This window comes from Melitaea cinxia, chromosome 28 (genome assembly GCF_905220565.1).
Source record: "Melitaea cinxia chromosome 28, ilMelCinx1.1, whole genome shotgun sequence".
Classification (NCBI taxonomy): Eukaryota; Metazoa; Arthropoda; class Insecta; order Lepidoptera; family Nymphalidae; genus Melitaea; species Melitaea cinxia.
In genome coordinates this window covers 4598335-4616860 of record NC_059421.1, presented here as the reverse complement: position 1 = coordinate 4616860, position 18526 = coordinate 4598335, and the positions used below count along the sequence as shown (strand labels likewise).

Here is an 18526-nt window from a genome sequence, read left to right as displayed (position 1 = left end):
AAAAATATTAATGTCAATATATACATACATTCTTCTTCTTCTTCTTCTTAGTCGCACACTCTTGTCAGAGTGGTCGTGGCTGCGCTGACGAGGTACATAGTGGGGTGTTTGGTGGGTTGATAATATTTTCGAGGGTAGCTCTCCTGGCGATGTGCTTCCATTTCCCTCTGTTGGAGGCGTCGCGAGTACACTGGACCACGGTGGACTCAGTAGCTCTTGTGATGACGTCTGTCCAGCGGGTTGGCGTCCGACCGCGTGCTCTCTTGCCTTCCACCTGGCCCTGCACCACTAGTTTCTCCATCGAGTTTTCATTTCTAGAGATGTGCCCAAAGAACTTCAGTATTCGTAGTTGTACAGTTGATGATAGTCTGTCTTTGATACGAAGTTCTCTGAGGATGGATACGTTGGTGCGAAACGCCGTCCACGGGATCTTTAGGAGGCGCCTCCAGCACCACATCTCCAATGCATCGATTTTACGGCGATCCTGCAGTTTCAGAGACCAAGTTTCGGCTCCATAGAGAAAGATTGGAAACACAAGGCATTTCATCAACCTGACTTTAGTCTTCTTGGTGATCCTTCTGTCTCTCCAAATCTTTCCCAGTCGTTCCACAGCAGACCTGGTCATGGCGCACCTTCGCCTTATTTCGTCGCCACATCCTCCAGTACTTGATATAGTGGAGCCGAGGTAAATATAGTTTTGTACCACTTCGCAATTAGCTATTTTGTGTACATTGCTTCCACTTTGTTCAGCCCGGTCCACTATCATCATCTTCGTCTTGTCTCGGTTGATAGCAAGTCCGAATTGGAGGCTGATATTTTCTAGACGGGTCAAAAGATTTTCAATGTCTTCTCTAGTCTGTGCGAGAAGGGCAGTGTCGTCAGCGTATCTAAGGTTATTTATCACGTGTCCCCCAACCGATATTCCTTTGTCCAATCTTCCAGGACAATACACATAATGTACTCTGTGTAGGTGTTAAAGAGTAATGGCGATAAGATGCATCCTTGTCGTACACCGGCCTCAGTCTTAAAATTACTTGAAAGGGTATCATCCACTTTTACCGCTGCAGTACCATCTTCATACAGCCTCCTCAACAGAACTATTAAATGATGCGGTACACCCATTTCTGCAAGTATTGTCCAGAGGTGTGTCCATATGACCGTATCAAATGCTTTGCGAAAGTCCACAAAGCAGATGTAAAGGGTTGTATTGAATTCTCTGGCCTTCTCAATAATCTGACGCAATATAAGAATTTGTTCGCGAGTGCCTCTTCCTTTAACAAATCCGGCTTGCTCGGGTGCGATTTGACTTGAAAGGTAGGCCAACATACATTATGTTTTAATAAAGACACGGTTACCTGTTAACAGTTTCCATATAAACCATCATCATAAAAGATTTATATTACGTTATCGCTTTTTATCTCAACAGTCATATCCGACTTTGGTTATAAAAATATAGTTGTCGTAAACTGAGTTTTGTTACTTATACCTAATCTTTTTTCTATTGCCTTTTTATTCAATAACTTTATTATTCAGATAAGTGTGAAAAATATATTATTTCACTTCGATATATTGTAAAATCATGCAAAAGATTTTGTTTTTGTTTTTGGCTTTAACACAAACATGGAATGAGGTAGGTCATAAATAACCATTTATTAGGAAAAATATCAACGTTTTTGATCTATTACATTAAATACAACTGAACTGCAGTCCAGTTATATTCGATAGAGTACCTAAGGTTTTGTTAGTAAGCCCACCACCACTTCAGCCTATCACAGTCCACTGCTGGACATAGGTCTCTACAAATTCGCGTCTGACATTATAACGCGAACTCGTGTGTTTTGCCCATAGTCACCACGCTGGACAGGCGGGTTGGTGACCACAGGGCTGACTTTGTCACACCGAAGACGCTGCTGCCCGTCTTCGGCCTGTGCATTTCAAAGTCAGCAGTTCGATGGTTATCTCGCCATCGGTCGGCTTTTTAAGTTCCAAGGTGGTAGTGGAACTCTGTTATCCCTTAGTCGCCTCTTACCACACCCACGGGAAGAGAGGGGATGACTATATTCTTTACTGCCGTAACCACAAAGCAAGTTTTTTTTAAAGTGTTAATACCACTTTTTAAAAAAATTACAAGTTTATTTTTATAGGAAGCATCTATCTATTTACCTATAACTATATTAACTTTTAATTCACAGGTAAAACCTATTCGACGCGCTGTTTCACCTGAATTCAGATTTCTTTATTATCCGACATTGAAGTTCGTTCGTCCATTAGATAGAATCATTTCAAGAACTACGAGATCAAGTTGGATAAAAAGACTTTGATTATGTAAACATTATTTTACATTAATTTTCTGTACATAAAAAGAATCTTTTAATTAATGTTTGCAATCTTTTAGATTCTATTTTTTTTTTTTAATTAATTTAATCGTTAAAGTCAAGCTAGGAGCGTGGATGCATTAGGTCAGGGGTTCCCAAACTTATTTTGTCTACTGCCCACTTGAGAATAAATTGTTTTATAGTGCCCCCATTTTTTCACTAACTTTAAAACCACTATAAATTTAAATTAAATTAATAATTGCGAGCTATATTAGCGGAGATTAATCATTAATTCTAAATGAGACTTTTACTATAACCTGCAAGAGTTAACTTGAGACTTGAGCGCAGTAGGTAGTACACAGCGGCGCTAAGGTCTCAAGTTATTTACAAATAAAACAAACATAATCCATGCCAATATAAAAACTAATATGAAGGATGATTTAAATCGACCAGCAAGCCTCTATACAACGTCACCATTTTATTTTCTGGTTCTCTTACCCCCTTTAGGCCTGCAGCGCCCACAAGGGGGCGTTATCGCTCACTTTGGGAAAGGCTGCTTTAGGTCTAGGGACAAAAATGCCTACCGCTCCATTTGAAGTTTAATTTTTTTTAAATTAAGATGAAAATAATCGTTTTTTAGAAATACAAAAAAAAGTTCTACCGTTGACCTTGATTTTTTTTAAATATATGGAATTTGTGGCGACTGTCGGCACTATTTTTACTGGGTTACTCAGTCTCTACAAAAATTCAGCTCTGTGAAATTTTAAACATCTATTTTGAGTAGTCGAGCTACTTATTTCATCAATGTTTCAACTAGGTCTCAATGGCGGATTTATAAATTTGCCTCTATTAGGCTATTCAATTTTTGCAGCCCCTTCTGACCTCTTACATTCAATAATTTACATGAAATAATGTTCATTTGGTTAAATCTATACTAATAAATAAAATTAGTGTCTGTTTGTCATATTGAAATAGGTAACAGCTTTTTACTAAACGCATATGCATCTACACACGGTACATATACCAAAATAACATTTTTTTATCAATTTTGTCTGTCTGTCTATCTGTTTGTGCCGGCCAATCTCTGAAACGACTGGATCGATTTTGACTGGAATTTCACTGGCAGAGATATCCGATGGAATAAAGAGTAACTTAGGCTACTTTTATTTTAAATCCGTAAAATCATCGATTAAGTATAATATCATCGTATGAAATATTTCTCATTCATTCTGATTTATTTATTCCATAACTAAGGCGATTAGCTTTTTGTGACTTAAAATAGTTCAGTTTTTCCCAACTTAGCAAAAATAAACAATTGTTATCTGGTACATACATAGGGCCTTATAAAGCGCTATATCTAAGTTAAGTGTTCTCCAAAATTTTGGTTGCGCAGGAACGAAGAGACTATTTAACGATCCTGACTCGGGAAAATTAGCATTGAAAGTGTACAATGACCTGAACTAAATCAGTTTATAAATCAGTACCTGGGTGACCGAACCTAGCTCGGTATTTTTAGTAAATAAATAAATAATAAATAAATATCTACACAATACACACACGGTCGTCTGTTCCTAAAGTAAGCAACTTAATGCTTGTGTTATAGGTAACAGCCGACTGGTATATAGCTACATATTTTTTTTTCGATAAACATACTTATAAATAATACATATATAAATATATAAATAAATATTTATATTACACCCAGACTCAGGGTGGGAATCGAACCCACAACCCTCGGAGCAGAAAGCAGGGTCACTACAAACTGCGCCAACGGGCTAGTCAAGTAGTAGTAGTAACTCATGTTTTTTTGAAAATCATATTTAAATACGAATTACATATTTATAAAATATGAATAATATTTTTTTACCGACAATAATAAAAAATATAAATAAATATAAAAAATCAAAAATTAAAAAGTAATTAAAAAATAATAATGATAAAATATGAATAATATTTTTCGATTTTACCGACATAATAATAAAAAATAAGAACTGACTATTTAAATAAAAAGTAACGAGTGCAATTATAAAAAAAAAAAGAAAAAATAATATTCGATCTGGAAATTTGAGGATTTGAACCGTGGTCTTTTCAATCGCGACCGGCCGATTTCCCACCTGAGTGAGCTCTTACAACTTTATTAATAATTGCGTTTACCTTCTTAATCTAACAATATTGTAGATATTTTGTTATATAATATATTGTCAAAAAACTGGGATAAAACGACATTTTCTAAAAATGAATCCTAGCTAGATTTATTTATCTCCCCCGACATCCTGCACACTAAATTTCATGAAAATTATTGGAGCCGTTTCCGAGATTCAGATTTTATATATATACAAGAATTGCTCGTTTAATAGTATTATATATTAAAATAATTAATATATTTCAGAAGCAGTATTAAAATATTTGACTTATAAAATGTAGTTATATGATTAAAAAAAAAAACATTTTATGTGTGTAACAGGTCTTAAAGTTAATATTGTACGTAAATTAATTAAAATCCAAGTAATTGGTTATTACCAAAATATATTAAAATTATTATTCACCTGAATATGATTAAAGAAAGGTACAACAAAAGTTGTATCTCTCTTAATTAGTATTATTTATTTGTGTAGTAAGAATAATTGTGTTTGCTCGCAAACGAAAAAAAAACCGACTTCAATTACATCGACGAGTAGTACAACGTAGATCGACGAAAAATAGTCAAGTAACTGCGCGTTATCAAAAATTACTCAAAAAGTAGTTATCAGCCGGCCTAGCATGCATACAACGAGATATCTCTTGACGAGAGAGAGAGATAATGTCTACATCGAGTATTTTCTCGATTACCCTAACATGCGCACTACGAGAGACAAAATTCTCTTCCGAAGACTTCGCCTTGTCGAGTAGAGAAACATTATCAACCATAATCACAACTGAATATCATTCTTATTTCTTATGTCGTAAAGTTGAATTTACAAGGTTATTGACCAATCGTGCCAAACCGGGATGAGCCAACGTTTGTATAATTTCAAACGAGTGACACATGTTTTATTTAACAATGTTCTCGGCCTTTTGGCTAAGATAAAAAGTGTATATCTAATTTAAAAAATCTAATATGGAAAATAAAACGGCGTAAGTAAATGAATTAAATTATATATGTAAAACAATATGCTCGTGTTGTGCTTTATATCTTGTCGCACATTAGATAATTGTAATTCTATCACGCATTGTTTTTTTTTTTTTTTTAATTTTTAAAAATTTTTGAATTTTAAATTTTTTTTTTATTATTATTTTACTTTTATTCTATTTAATTTTATTTTTACTTATTGATTTTTTTAATATAATTTTGTTTTGTTTTTTTTTCTGAATGTTGTCTTGTCTTGTTGTACTAACCCAATATGGACTTATACTTTGGTCTGAAATAAAGTATTATTATTATTATTATTTAGAATAAGAAGCAACAAGGCGCAAATACGTTTTATTGTGTCATTATATGGCACACTTCACTCGACTTTTCGCATTTCCCGCTCTTCGTATACCGAAATTATATAATTACTAGCTGTGCCCGCGGCTTCGCCCGCGTTTAAATCAGTGAGTCACAAAGTTTTCCCGGCAAACTTCCAGTGAAACTCAAAATCTCATCAAAATCGGCTTAGTCGTTCCGTAAACCTTCCTCTTGAAGCCTTCTCTCCATTGGTAAAACCGCATGAAAAGCCGTTCAGTAAATTTTGAGGGAATCGATCACATACACTTTTGGGGACTTATTGTTATAATACACTAACTGTTGCCCGCGACTACGTTCGAGTGGTTATGAAGATATGCATTACTATGTTTTATGTGGTATATGTTTTATATGTATATATGTTATGTATGTTTAAGCGAATTATATTTTTATTTCAGTTACTTGAAATGCTTATCACGCTGAGTAATTTTTTAAAAGGCACAATTTAGTATAATTTATTAGTTATTTTTATAAAACCTCTCTATACACCACATTTTTAGTTTTATTTTCAGGCTGCAGTATAAATAACCTAGCAGGCGAACTTATAGCTGCTGTATATGTTTCATACAAACTATCAACCCCAATCAAACGCCCTTACCAGTGGAATATCAAAAAATCCGTTCTTAGCGGACGTTTACTAACTATAATCTACCTCCCTGCTAAATTTCATCTTTGTCCATCCTGGATGAATAGACCATCCAGCGGTTTTTGAGTTCTCGTGATGAGTGAGTCAGTGACCTTTCTCTTTTATATATATATAGATTACGATGCATTATTTGGACCCCTTTTCACCATCTATAGAACATACATTTTAAATTTCGTCTCTTACTTTAAAAACATAGGCCTTTCATACAAACTTCCGACCCCCGTTTTATCCTCTTAGGTGTCGAGTTTCGTAAAATTCGTTCTTAGCGGATGTTTACGTCCTATACAAAACCTACTTACCAAATTTCAAGTATGTAGGTGTTATAGTTTCGGAGATTTCGTGATGAGTGAGTCAACCTACCATTCCCCGTTTTAACCCTAAAAGGGAGTTGATTTCTAAAGATATATTATTTGGACACCTCCTCACCATCTATAGAGCATTCATTTTAAATTTCAACTCTCTTACTTCAAAAACATGACTTTCATACAAATTTCCATCCCCCGTTTTATCCCCTTAGGGGTCGAATTTCGTAAAATTTGTTCTTAGCGGATGTCTACGCCCTATAAGGAACCTATCTGCCAAATGTCAAATTTGTAGCTGTTATAGTTTCGGAGATTTCGTGATGAGTGAGTCAACCTAACATCCCCCGTTTTAACCCCAAAAGGGAGTTGATTTCTAAAGATACATTATTTGAACACCTCACCATTTATACAGTATACATTTTAAATTTCAAGTCTCTTACTTCAAAAACATAGGATTTTCATACAAACTTCCAACCCCCGTTTCACCCCCTTTAGGGGTCGAGTTTCGTAAAATCCGTTCTTAGCGGATGTCTACGTCCTATAATGAGACTACCTGCCAAATTTCAAGTTTATGAGTGTTATAGTTTCGGAGATTTCGTAATGAGTGACCTTTCGCTTTTATATATATTATAGATAATAGGGAAACGCCATGGTATACAAAAAATAGGCACCCGGTTTTATTTATTTTTTATTTATCGTCTTTCTCGTCGATAATATTGAAAACGAGAAGTTTCTCTTCCTAAAACGACAAAATTCGACAAAATTACGATGTCATGTTAGCTTCCGTAGAGATAAATATCACAGATCACTAAAATTTAATGATTATCTCTTCTATTGACGTAACGAGAAGAGTATCGCGTGCACGCATGTTAGCTACTGTAGACATAGAGAGATAATACGAGAAAAGGGGTAGACAAAATTTTGTCGTGGCGCGCATGCTAGGCCTGCAGATCTCAATAAAATTTATATGTGACCTCATGACAAACACCAGCTTTCGATTAAATTAAAAATTATTAAAATCGGTACAGCCAGTAAAAAGTTATTGCGGATTTTCAAGAAGTTCCCTCGATTTCTCTGGGATACCATCATCAGATCCTGGTTTCCTTAACATGAAACCAAACCAGGGATATCCCCTTTTCAACAAAAAAAGAATTATCAAAATCGGTAGACCCAGTAAAAAGTTATTGCGGATTTTCAAGAATTTCCATCAATTTCTCTGGGTTCCCATCATCAGATCCTGGTTTTCTTATCACGGTACTAAACTTGGGATATCTCCTTTCCAACAAAAAAAGAATTATCAAAATCGGTATATCCAGTAGAAAGTTATGTGGTATAATACAACGTAGGTCGACGAAAAAAGCGTCAAGTAAAAACGCATTATTAGATATCGCTCGAAAAGTAGTTGTTAGATCTCAAATAAATTTAAATGGGACCAATTGGCACACACCACCTTTCGATTAAAAGAAAATTTGTCGAAATCGCTCCACCCAGTCAAAAGTTCTGATGTAAAATACATTAAAAAAAAATACAGTCGAATTGAGAACCTCCTCCTTTTTTGGAAGTCGGTTAAAAAGTGCTGTATTACCAGCAAGCTAAAGTCAGAAATATGGTCGCGGTGCTATGTTGATCCAAGGCTTATGGTAAATTTTTGCGAAAAAAATAATAATATTTTCGTACATCAATATTCAATGTAACAAATTTTTAAAATGTTTACAAGACAAGTTGTTAGAAATCAAGACAGAAAAACCATTGTGTAAATATAACATTTATTTAATTATATACAAAAGTTAAACATATTTACAAACAAAATTAAACGAATCTTTTCACACTAAAATGTTCGTCATTCACATCAGCCCCAGTCTGTTATTACGGCTTTAGAAAAATCACTAGTTTTAAATTTTTTTATACTCGGTGGTAAATTATCACCATAAGCATCTAGGTGTTGATTATAATTCCATGGTAAAACATGTGTGACGCCATTTTCGTCATAAACTACGGTGTTTTTATCATCTGTGTCATTTGCTCTTGTGTTTTTGTCATTTTGTAATTTTTTATACAAATCCTCAAAAGATGGTTGATGATTATCTGTACTTTTATTTTTTGCAGCCACTGAAAAACAAACAAACAAAATAAATTATAAATTACAACAAACAATACATATCGAACACTATTCTTTATTACATGTCATCATTACATAGTATAAAACAAAGTCGGTTCCTGCTGTCTGTGCATACAGACTTCATCAGACAGACAGATTAGATCTTCAAAACTATGCAACGGGTTTTTATTGCAGTTTTCTTTAGTAAATAGAGCGATTCCAGAGGAAAGTTTATAATATGCATTATATAGTAGAGGAACACTGACAGTTTTTTTGCACTTATATTGCAAACGCTGGCTGAACCCTACGAGATAAATCAAAATAATGTACCATAGTATTGGTATTGGTTCGCTCTACAAAAAAGTCTGCGATGGTATATGTCTATCTCTTAGCAATAATTCACAATAACCTTTTTTAGTATCAGCATTGTATCCGTGCAAAGCCGAGGCGGGTCGCTAGTAACTTATAAAAAAATTGTGATTAATTATCACACATTATATAAATATTATGCTCATACTCAAAAGTTCCCTAGTAAGTACATAGTATGAAATACTCTGTGCATGCATATATATACAAACATAACAAACCAACACCTACAGCATATTACTACGAGTATATTCTCGCTATTTCTTTTAAAAACATTTAGGTATAATATGCGGGGATCAAAATTGCCAACCAAAGTTCCAATTAATAAATAAAAACTAAAGATTTGACAGACATAGAGAAACAAGTTTCCATGGATAAGAATATATAATAGATGAGAAGTAAATTAAAGATTGCAATGCAATCAACCAAAAATATATAACTATGCCTCGGAAGGATTAAAAATCGGACCCAAAAGTTCGACAACGGCACCATAGGAAAGAACCGTATTTCACAAGTATTTAATATGGAATTATGAGTAATAGCAATAATGATTTGTCTAGCGATCCAGCTAACGCCCGGCGCAGTGAGAAATTTGTTACCGAAATCTGCGCGGAGGTGTGCGACCAGGCCTGAGAATGCTAATGGCAGAATTAAAAGAAATCTTGTGCAGCAAGCCTAGATCTTCCTCACTCAGAAACAATCCTTGCATAGCCAGCACCAAAAATAAAAACTTGACTCTCACATCATCAGGGACGACCTTAATATATAATGATGTCCACAGTAGTCCTCCCACATGGCAACGAATGCCTATTCAACGCAACCCAAGGAGAAATAAAATATCAACCAGCCCACCATCTAAAGAAAGACGCTAAGGGATCTATTAATATTTCTAACAGATAGATTGAATTTCCAGTAGATTCAGTGGATGAATTTACCGAAACAATGCCAAGTCAAACTCAGTTAAAACCTAAGAAAGCAAGCAAACTATTAAACCTATATGGTGTTTTAGCGTGGCAGAGAACAGAACTTACCACCGTTAAAAATAAGCTCCAGCGGATTCAGAGAATAGCATGCTCTGCAATCACTGGCTGCATGCGTACCACCCCCATGGCAGCTCTTGGGATTATGCTTGACCTGGCACCGCTTGATCTGGTCATACAACAGGAAGCGGCTATGTCAGCTATCTTACTACTCTTGCTTAATACTTGGACTAGTGGTGTAACCAGGAGGATTCACATAATAAACTCTGGAGCAGCCTAGTGAGGTATGAGCCACTACTTGCTGTTCCATGTGATAGGATTCCCAAATAACATATTTTCGAAAGGAAATGCCACATCCAACTATTTGATGCCGAAAGAGACCAGTCACGAAACGGCATACGAGAAGTCCGCATTTATATAGATGGCTCCAAAATGGGGTCTGGCACCGGTGCCAGAGTGTACTCACCTTAATATCAAATTATCACTAACGCTGGGCCAACACAGCTCCGTCTTCCAATGCGAGTGTGTTGCGATAACCCATGCAGCCACCGCCGTCCTGTCAAAAGGTATTAAGGATTGCAACATCCGTATTCTGTCGGACAGCATGCCTGTACCTAAAGCACTAGGGAGCAATTCGATCAACTCTAGTTCTTGTATACAAATGTCACCAAAAGCTGGAAGTATTGGCCTCATATAATGAGGTAATTCTCCAGTGGATAAAAGGACATAGTGAATCACACGTAAAACGATGCCGCCGATGAGCTAGCAAGACGGGGTCCAATACAAAGGTCGCTGGCTCAACAATCTTAATGCCGCTACCATTTGGACAATTGCGCTCGTGGGTTAGGTAATGTACACGTGCAACTCACAATGCCCTTTGGTCAAACCAAACCGGCTGTAGACAGTCCAAAATGATACTCACGGAAGTATTACCGCACCTATCGTGGCGACTGCTCAGTCTAAACTGTCTGGACATCAGAATAGTTGTTGGTACGATAACCGGCCACATGGCACTCAATCACCAACTATTCATTATGAATGCAACGGACAGTCCTCTTTATAGGGGATGTCTGGCTGCTGAAAAAACAGCCACCCACGTGATCCCGGAATGCGAGGAAGTGGCCACACGCCGGGCAACTCCTTAAATCCTTAGGGAAATAAGGACGTTCCGAGAAGCCTGTGAACGCCCTAGGAGGCTTCTGAGCTTCTGGAAGGAGCTGCGCTGGCTAAACTAGTCGCTATTCACGCATAGCGATTGAGTCTACATGCGGAAAATCGAGCCCACATGATGATAATGGCACAAACAAGTGAAGCGTACAAAGTTATCATCGAAGTCATTCAAAGGAATGGACTTATAGACCACACATTCACACCAACTAACGCATGTGAAGCTGCGGGGCACAGTTAGTCTATAAGATTAGAATACAATGTCCATACATTTAAAAAAAGCACTTACCTAAATTTCTTAAATGACATAATTCTTCCTGTGTGTAATGAGAGTATCTACAAATACCTCCAAACTTACATTCTCCCATCATGAACCTTGAACACGGTTTTTTTGCACTTTCTTCTTGTAATACTATCTCTGGGTCTAAAAAAAACATTAAAAATTTAAAAACTAATTTCAATACTAACCTGAAAAGATTGTGTGTACAGTTTCAAGAACAAATATTGAATATAATATAATTGAATATAATGTAATAAGAAAAACAATTGAATTTTTTTATTGCTCTCTTTTTATGATTTAATCCTGCCTAAACTTCAAAATTGTACATGTTTTGATGGAATGCATCCATTTCAAACGGAGGAGACGTGATTTGGTGTCCAAGTTAGGCCTGAATTTATGGACAATGGCTTGTTCAATCAGATTGTGTCTGAACCAACATCCCAATGTGCCAAAACTATACTAGTTTGTATTTAATAGTAAATAAATAAATATCATATAACATACACATACGGTCATCTGTTCCTATGATAAGCAACTTAACGCTTGTGTTACAGGTAACGTCTGACTGTTAGAACTATTTTTTAATATACATACAAATAATACATATATAAATATAAATATTACACGCAGACTTAAGCGAGAATCGAACCCGTAACCTGCGGAACAGAAAGCAGGGCCACTACAAACTGCGCCAACAGGCTACTCATAGTAGTATTAATTTAAGATCTAGTAATAATTTAGTATTATAATTTAGTTGATTTAAAAATGTTAAAATTGTTAGTTTTATATAGATAAGTTTAGTATAGTCTATGTCATGTACATAGGTATAAAATTCCATTATTAAAGATATTTAAAAAAAGGTTCAAAGTCCATATTTTACAAATACAACTAGACTGTGAATGCTATTGCAATGTATGAATGACACATATTTTGTAGCACTACATCTAGACAAAATGCTTCTTTTTGTTGGTATTTTCGTTCATTAACCCTAGCTGTGGCGAATAAATTACGAACTATCATCCGGTGCAGTAGCGGTTCGAAATGAATCTGCCGTTTTGATGTATTTTTAAGAAAATTTTACATTAAACTTTAGTCAAAAGATGTTGGCAACATATTTATTTTAAATAATCAATGCTAAAAACTTTAAAAAAAATTGCGATGCTAAATACCAAACAGAATTGAAATATTTTGAGCAAAAATAATTAATTACATGCACTTGAGTAATCCTGATACCTACTAACCTTTATATCGCTGATAATGTTCATTTACCAGTTTTTGATGTACCACTCCATTAATATGAGTCCTTATTATAGACGGTGTCGCGACCATACTCTTATCACAGTAATCACAGTAATATTTTTTACCCATATTTCACAGATTTGGTGTCACTATTTTAAATATTTATAGCACAGTTTCATTTATAAAGCAACTTATTATAATAATTATTTAAATTATTACCTACACAATGCCTATAACATTTTTTGTTTACTATAGTCTAGTTAGTTCTTTGCTTAATGGCTTTTAGTTGTGTCAGTTTGACACATATCATTTCGCCAATGTCACGTGGGATGGAGAACACACGACGGAGATTGTTATTATTTCGGTGGATTTGAGAATACAATTTAGTTAAATTTTGAAAATACACGAAAATAGTATGTATTTATTCACAATACTCTCAAAATGTACAAAAATATAAAAATATTTATAAGTATATAACATTGTACTAAATATATATATATATATATATACATTGTAATATTTCACGTAGGATGGGTACGGTGACACATGTCAAATTAACTCTATAGTGAGGTGACCATGCATAATTAATTGATGTAATTCGATTATCGAGTACAAATGCGGTTAACCTTTAATCGATTATATAAAAAAAAATTTAACTGCTTATTAAAAAGTAATCCTCGCTATAGTGAATAAATAATATTTTAAGGGTGGTGTTAAACGCGAGAAATGTGTTATCGACAAACCCATTAACACAGCTCACGTGGCAAATTATTAGTCGTTCGCCTTTACCATCCGGTACTTTAGTCGAAGAATGAGCAGTGTCGTCTGTCCATACTTTGCCAACAGTATGATTGGCGTTCAACCATGTCTAGTCAAGGAATACTACGTTGTTCCAATTCGAAATTTTTTCGCCTTTTCTAAGAATGTCACAAAGTTTTCACGTACTTTTCCACTTCTTAACTTTTTTTTTATTTTATGGAAATCCAATTTTATTTAAAAGTCGCCATACCGATGTCACACTTCCATTAAATAATTTAGCACCTTTCAAAGACATTAATTATCGTAAAACTGTGGGCAACTCATTTCTCCGCTAATAATCATATTCAACCTCAACGACCAAACATTTATTTCCTTTGCCTCTTTTTGGGAGTCGATAACTTATTATCTTCCATATTGGTGTCACCATACTTTTCTTTACTTATTTTTGACACTAAGCTGTGTGGCTACGGCAATAAAGAATATAGCCACCAGCGTCTCTTCCCGTGGGTGTCATAGGAGGCGACTAAGGGATAACACAGTTCCACTACCACCGTGAAACTTATAAAGCCGACCGATAGCGGGATAACCATTCAACTGCTGGCTTTGAAATACACAGGCCGAAGACGGACAACAGTGTCTTCAGTGCGACAAAGCCGGCCCTGCGGTCACCAACCCCCAGCGTGGTGACTATAGGCAACACACATGAGTTCACGCCATTTTTTGGCACGAGCTTGTGGAGGCCTATGTCCAACAGTGGACTGTGATAGGCTGAAGTAATTTTTGACACTGTATTACGCCTAATTTCATGTGCCTGTGCAACTCGATCCACTATGTGGTTGACAGATAATAATGGACAGCTATTTTCTCACTCACGTTCAAAGTATTCCCGAAAGCGGACAACCAATTGACTGTTTGAAACGGTCTTCTTTTGTTCTTTTCGGCAATTTACAGAACAGAACACACACACAAAATGAATAACTAAAAAATAATAACAGAACTTAACAACAATAAAACAGCTACAAATACAACTATAGCAACGGGCAAAACCAAAACACGGGAAGCATACAAGAGACAGAAAGTACTGATTGAGATATCTCGAGTCAGTGAGATGACGCGATTCACAAGATGGCCGTTACGATTATTTATTTTAGCCGATTACTACGTGTCAATCCCTATCATTAAACGTTTCGTTTCATGCCTGTAATTTTAAGTTATCATTTTTTCTGTACCTTTTATATTTTGTTTAAAATGTAAAAACGCATATATAAATACAATTTTAATCTAATCAAGCATTATTATTTGCTTTGGAAACTAATTGGTGATTTTTAAAAATGTATATTTATCCGATTTGTTGAAAATAGTGAGCGTGTATTGGAACATATCAAATGTCATACCGATCGGCAAACACCGACGTCTTCTCCGACAACACCGTGGAGCAAACCGATGTGCGAGCACTAAGGAGATCAGACAAAGTGACCTGGAGCTTAGGCGACTATCTCGGGAAACAAAGGATAAATGGTGGCGGGAGAAGGCTTATCACATTCAGTGGCTCGCTGACACTAACCAGGTTGGAGAGTTTTATGGTGAGGTTCGAAAGTTAATAGGTAAGACCCCTTTTGCAAAAGTACCTATTAAGCCTGCTTGTGGCAAAGGTCTTCTCAAAAGCAAAGGGGAAATACTCGAACTTTGGGCGGCACACTTCAGCACTCTGCTGAATGTAGACAGGGCTGCTGACTTAGAACACATTCGCTCATCGCTTCGTTACCTCAACTCCCAATATTTACTGAGCTGGATAAGCCATTATCGTGTGAGGAGATTGATCTTGCCATCAATCAACAACAAAATAGGCGTGCGGTGGGCGTTGACTTTATACCAGGAGAACTGCTTAAGCACGGTGGTGATGAGTTGCAATTGGCTATCTGGGAACACTTTGATCGTATGTGAAAAGAAGAACAGGTCCCATCTACTTTTAAAGTATCACGCATAAGGGCCATATATAAGAACAAGGGTGACAGGTCCGATTGCGATTCGTACCGTGGTGTTTCACTTCTGTCGGTCCCCGGAAAGGTTTTTGCCCGTGTACTACTTAACCGTCTTATGAAGCTTTCTGAACAACTTTTGCCCGAGACCCAGTTTGGCTTCCGACCTGAACGAGGTACGTGTGAAGCCATTTTCTCTGTACGTCAACTGCAGGAGAAGAGCAGAGAGCAAGGTCGTAATTTATACCTCTGCTTCGTTGACCTTGAGAAGGCCTTTGACAGTGTGCCTCGAGAAGCCCTCTGGATTGTACTTGCGAAGATCGGGTGTACAGAGAAGTTTGTGAGGCTCCTGAGACTTCTGCATGACGACATGGAGTGCTGTGTCGCTGTCAACGATGACCAGTCCGATTTTTTCACAGTTACCTGTGGGGTGAAACAGGGATGCGTCTTAGCAACCACACTGTTTGCGCTGTACTTTGCAGCTGTAGTACAGGAGGTCATACAATTAACCTCTGAAGGGGTCCGCATCCGTTTCCGTACGGACGGCGGTATATTTAATCTGACTCGACTGAAGGCCCGCACCAAAGTGTCGCATGCTCTGATCACCGAAATGATGTACGCCGATGACCTATGCTTTGTTGCAGAGTCCCCAGACGGCCTGCAGCTGCTGATGTCCGTTTTCGACGAGTCGTGCCGAAAATTCGGCTTAAAAATCAGTGTCAAAAAGACGGAAATAATGTCTTTAGACATACAAGGTCACGAGAAACTGGTTATAAAACTCGGTGAGGAGGAGCTGAAGCAGGTCGACAAGTTTCGTTATCTGGGGAGCACATTTTCATCTAAATGTGACCTAGATGCGGAATTCAACAGCAGAATCGGCGCTGCTGCTGCATCGTTCGGCAAGTTGGATGCGAAAGTCTTCAGCTCCCATGATCTGAGGCTGGCGACTAAGATCTCCGTCTACATGGCTGTTGTGCTGCCCAATATCCTTTACTCTGCCGAAACATGGACCGTGTACCGCCGTTATATACAAACGCTCGACCGATTCCACCTCAATTGTCTTCGTAAATTACTCAATATTCGATGGTCTGATCGTGTACGGAACACCGAAGTGCTGCGAAGAGCCAATGTGGATGGCATTGAGGCTTATCTTATGCGGCGACAGCTTCGGTGGTGCGGACACGTGTCGCGTATGGAGGAGCAAAGAGTCGCTAAGCGCATCTTCTACTCGGAACTTGAGGAAGGCAAGCGTAAGCATGGCGGTACAAAGATGTGTTCAAGCGACACATGAAAAATTGCAGCATCGACCCGCTGCAATGGGAGCAGCAGGCAGCCGGACGGCCAGAGTGGAGGGCGCTAGTTAAAGCTAGCGTCCAGAACTTTGAGGATAGGCGGCTCTATGAGCTGGACGCCAAGCGAGATGAACTAAAGGTTCGACCACCAGCGACCTTTAGCTATAATTATGTTAACGGTGTGCTAGCGTGCCCGCAGTGTGCGAGGAATTTTACACAAAAAATTGGCTACATAAGCCACACGCGAGCACACCAAAGACAAAAACGGAGTTGAATGCAGTCGCCGTGGCCGTAATCGGCCGGGAGGAGTATTATTAATGAAACCAGGACCTGATGTTGGGATCTCCGAGAAATCGAGGGAAACTCTCGAAAATCCGCATAACTTTTTACTGAGTGTACCGATTTCAATGATTTTTACCTTAATCGAAAGCCGATCTTTATCATGTGGTCACATTTAAATTTCATTGAGATCTGATTACAACTTTTGGAGTAATTTTTGATAATGCGTATTTACTTGACTATTTTTTCGTCTACCTACGTTGTTATATTACCTACGTTATTACTTGTCGATATAATTGAAGTCGGTTTTTCTTCGTTTGCCTGCAAACAATTATGTTTGTTTGTTTTACATTGGCTGCAAAAAATAAAAGTAGATAATCACCAACCATCTTTTGAGGATTTGTATAAACATGCAGTTGTACATGTAATGATAGACATTGAAAAAAAAAATAACTTATAACTTATTTTATTAAATATTATCCATTCCACACTTGCATACAATTAAGTATGTAGGTTCATAAAAATTAAAATAGCATTTTCTTTCTTTACCACAATTTTTATTATGACATATAATAAATGGTAGGAAAGTCAAAACTGTACATTGAATATTTTTTTAAAAGAATACTTTGGATGTGATCTACAATCGATACCGAAGCCAAAAATATAATTTTTAAAATTTTTGTCTGTTTGTCTGTATGTATGTCCGGGATAAACTTAAAAAGTACTGCAATATGGATTTACTTCAAATTTAGCATGAATATTATTAAGAAGTCGGGTCAGCATATAGGCTACATATTATTACGCTATCACCTACGCCCTACGGGGAACGAGCAGTGAACCTTTATTTCTTCAACGCATTCTGTAACAACGTGTAATCTAACGACGCATATTTGAATGTTGTTGTTACATACATAATAATGTTAATACCCATGCTATAAGCTAGCTTCACACTATACAAATCACAAAATCACGCAAATTAGGCCAATAAACATAATTAAATGAATATAAGTAGTATTCTTCAGTCACAACTTATGACTTAATTCAGCAGAATCACCATAAAGTCATTTTTTCAAAGCAGGCTGAAAATAAGAACTTTTTGAAGGTCAACTTTACAAAAGACAGTCTCCCTCTGTTACTGCACTTTCTGTAGATATGAAATGCAAAGAAGAAACGGGTAAATGAATGTTATTTTAAAAGGTATAATCGTAGGTATTTTTGGTGCTGTAAAGCGTCCACGCAGACGACGGCGCGGGCAGTAGCTAGTTATGTATATAATATATGTATGTATGTTTGTAGGAATTTAAATACATTATGCATGATGGCGACTAAGGGATAACACA

At 36.7% G+C, this 18526-nt stretch overlaps 1 protein-coding gene across 2 annotated transcripts; it reads right to left on the bottom strand.

Moving 5' to 3' along the window:
- Window positions 1-8496: 8496 nt before the first annotated feature.
- On the bottom strand, window positions 8497-13138 carry LOC123667522 (zinc finger matrin-type protein 5). Of its 2 annotated transcripts, none has more exons than XM_045601409.1 (3): window positions 12880-13138; window positions 11648-11782; window positions 8497-8856 (listed from the first exon to the last, which is right to left on the bottom strand). In XM_045601409.1, exons 1-3 carry the CDS (start codon window positions 13004-13006, stop codon window positions 8597-8599), a joined length of 522 nt encoding a protein of 173 aa, XP_045457365.1. In that variant the 5' UTR covers window positions 13007-13138; the 3' UTR covers window positions 8497-8596. The 2 variants fall into 2 exon arrangements, with proteins under 2 accessions (XP_045457365.1, XP_045457366.1); XM_045601410.1 differs by having other exon boundaries at window positions 12849-12921.
- Window positions 13139-18526: the final 5388 nt, after the last annotated feature.

Excerpts from the sequence above, each read along its gene's own strand:
- LOC123667522 (XM_045601409.1), bottom strand. The coding sequence starts at position 13,006 with ATGGGTAAAAAATATTACTGTGATTACTGTGATAAGAGTATGGTCGCG. Across the intron at positions 11,783-12,879 it reads ACATTATCAGCGATATAAAG|ACCCAGAGATAGTATTACAA; the intron begins GTTAGTAGGTAT and ends TGTTTTTTTTAG. Across the intron at positions 8,857-11,647 it reads ATGTCATTTAAGAAATTTAG|TGGCTGCAAAAAATAAAAGT; the intron begins GTAAGTGCTTTT and ends TTTGTTTTTCAG.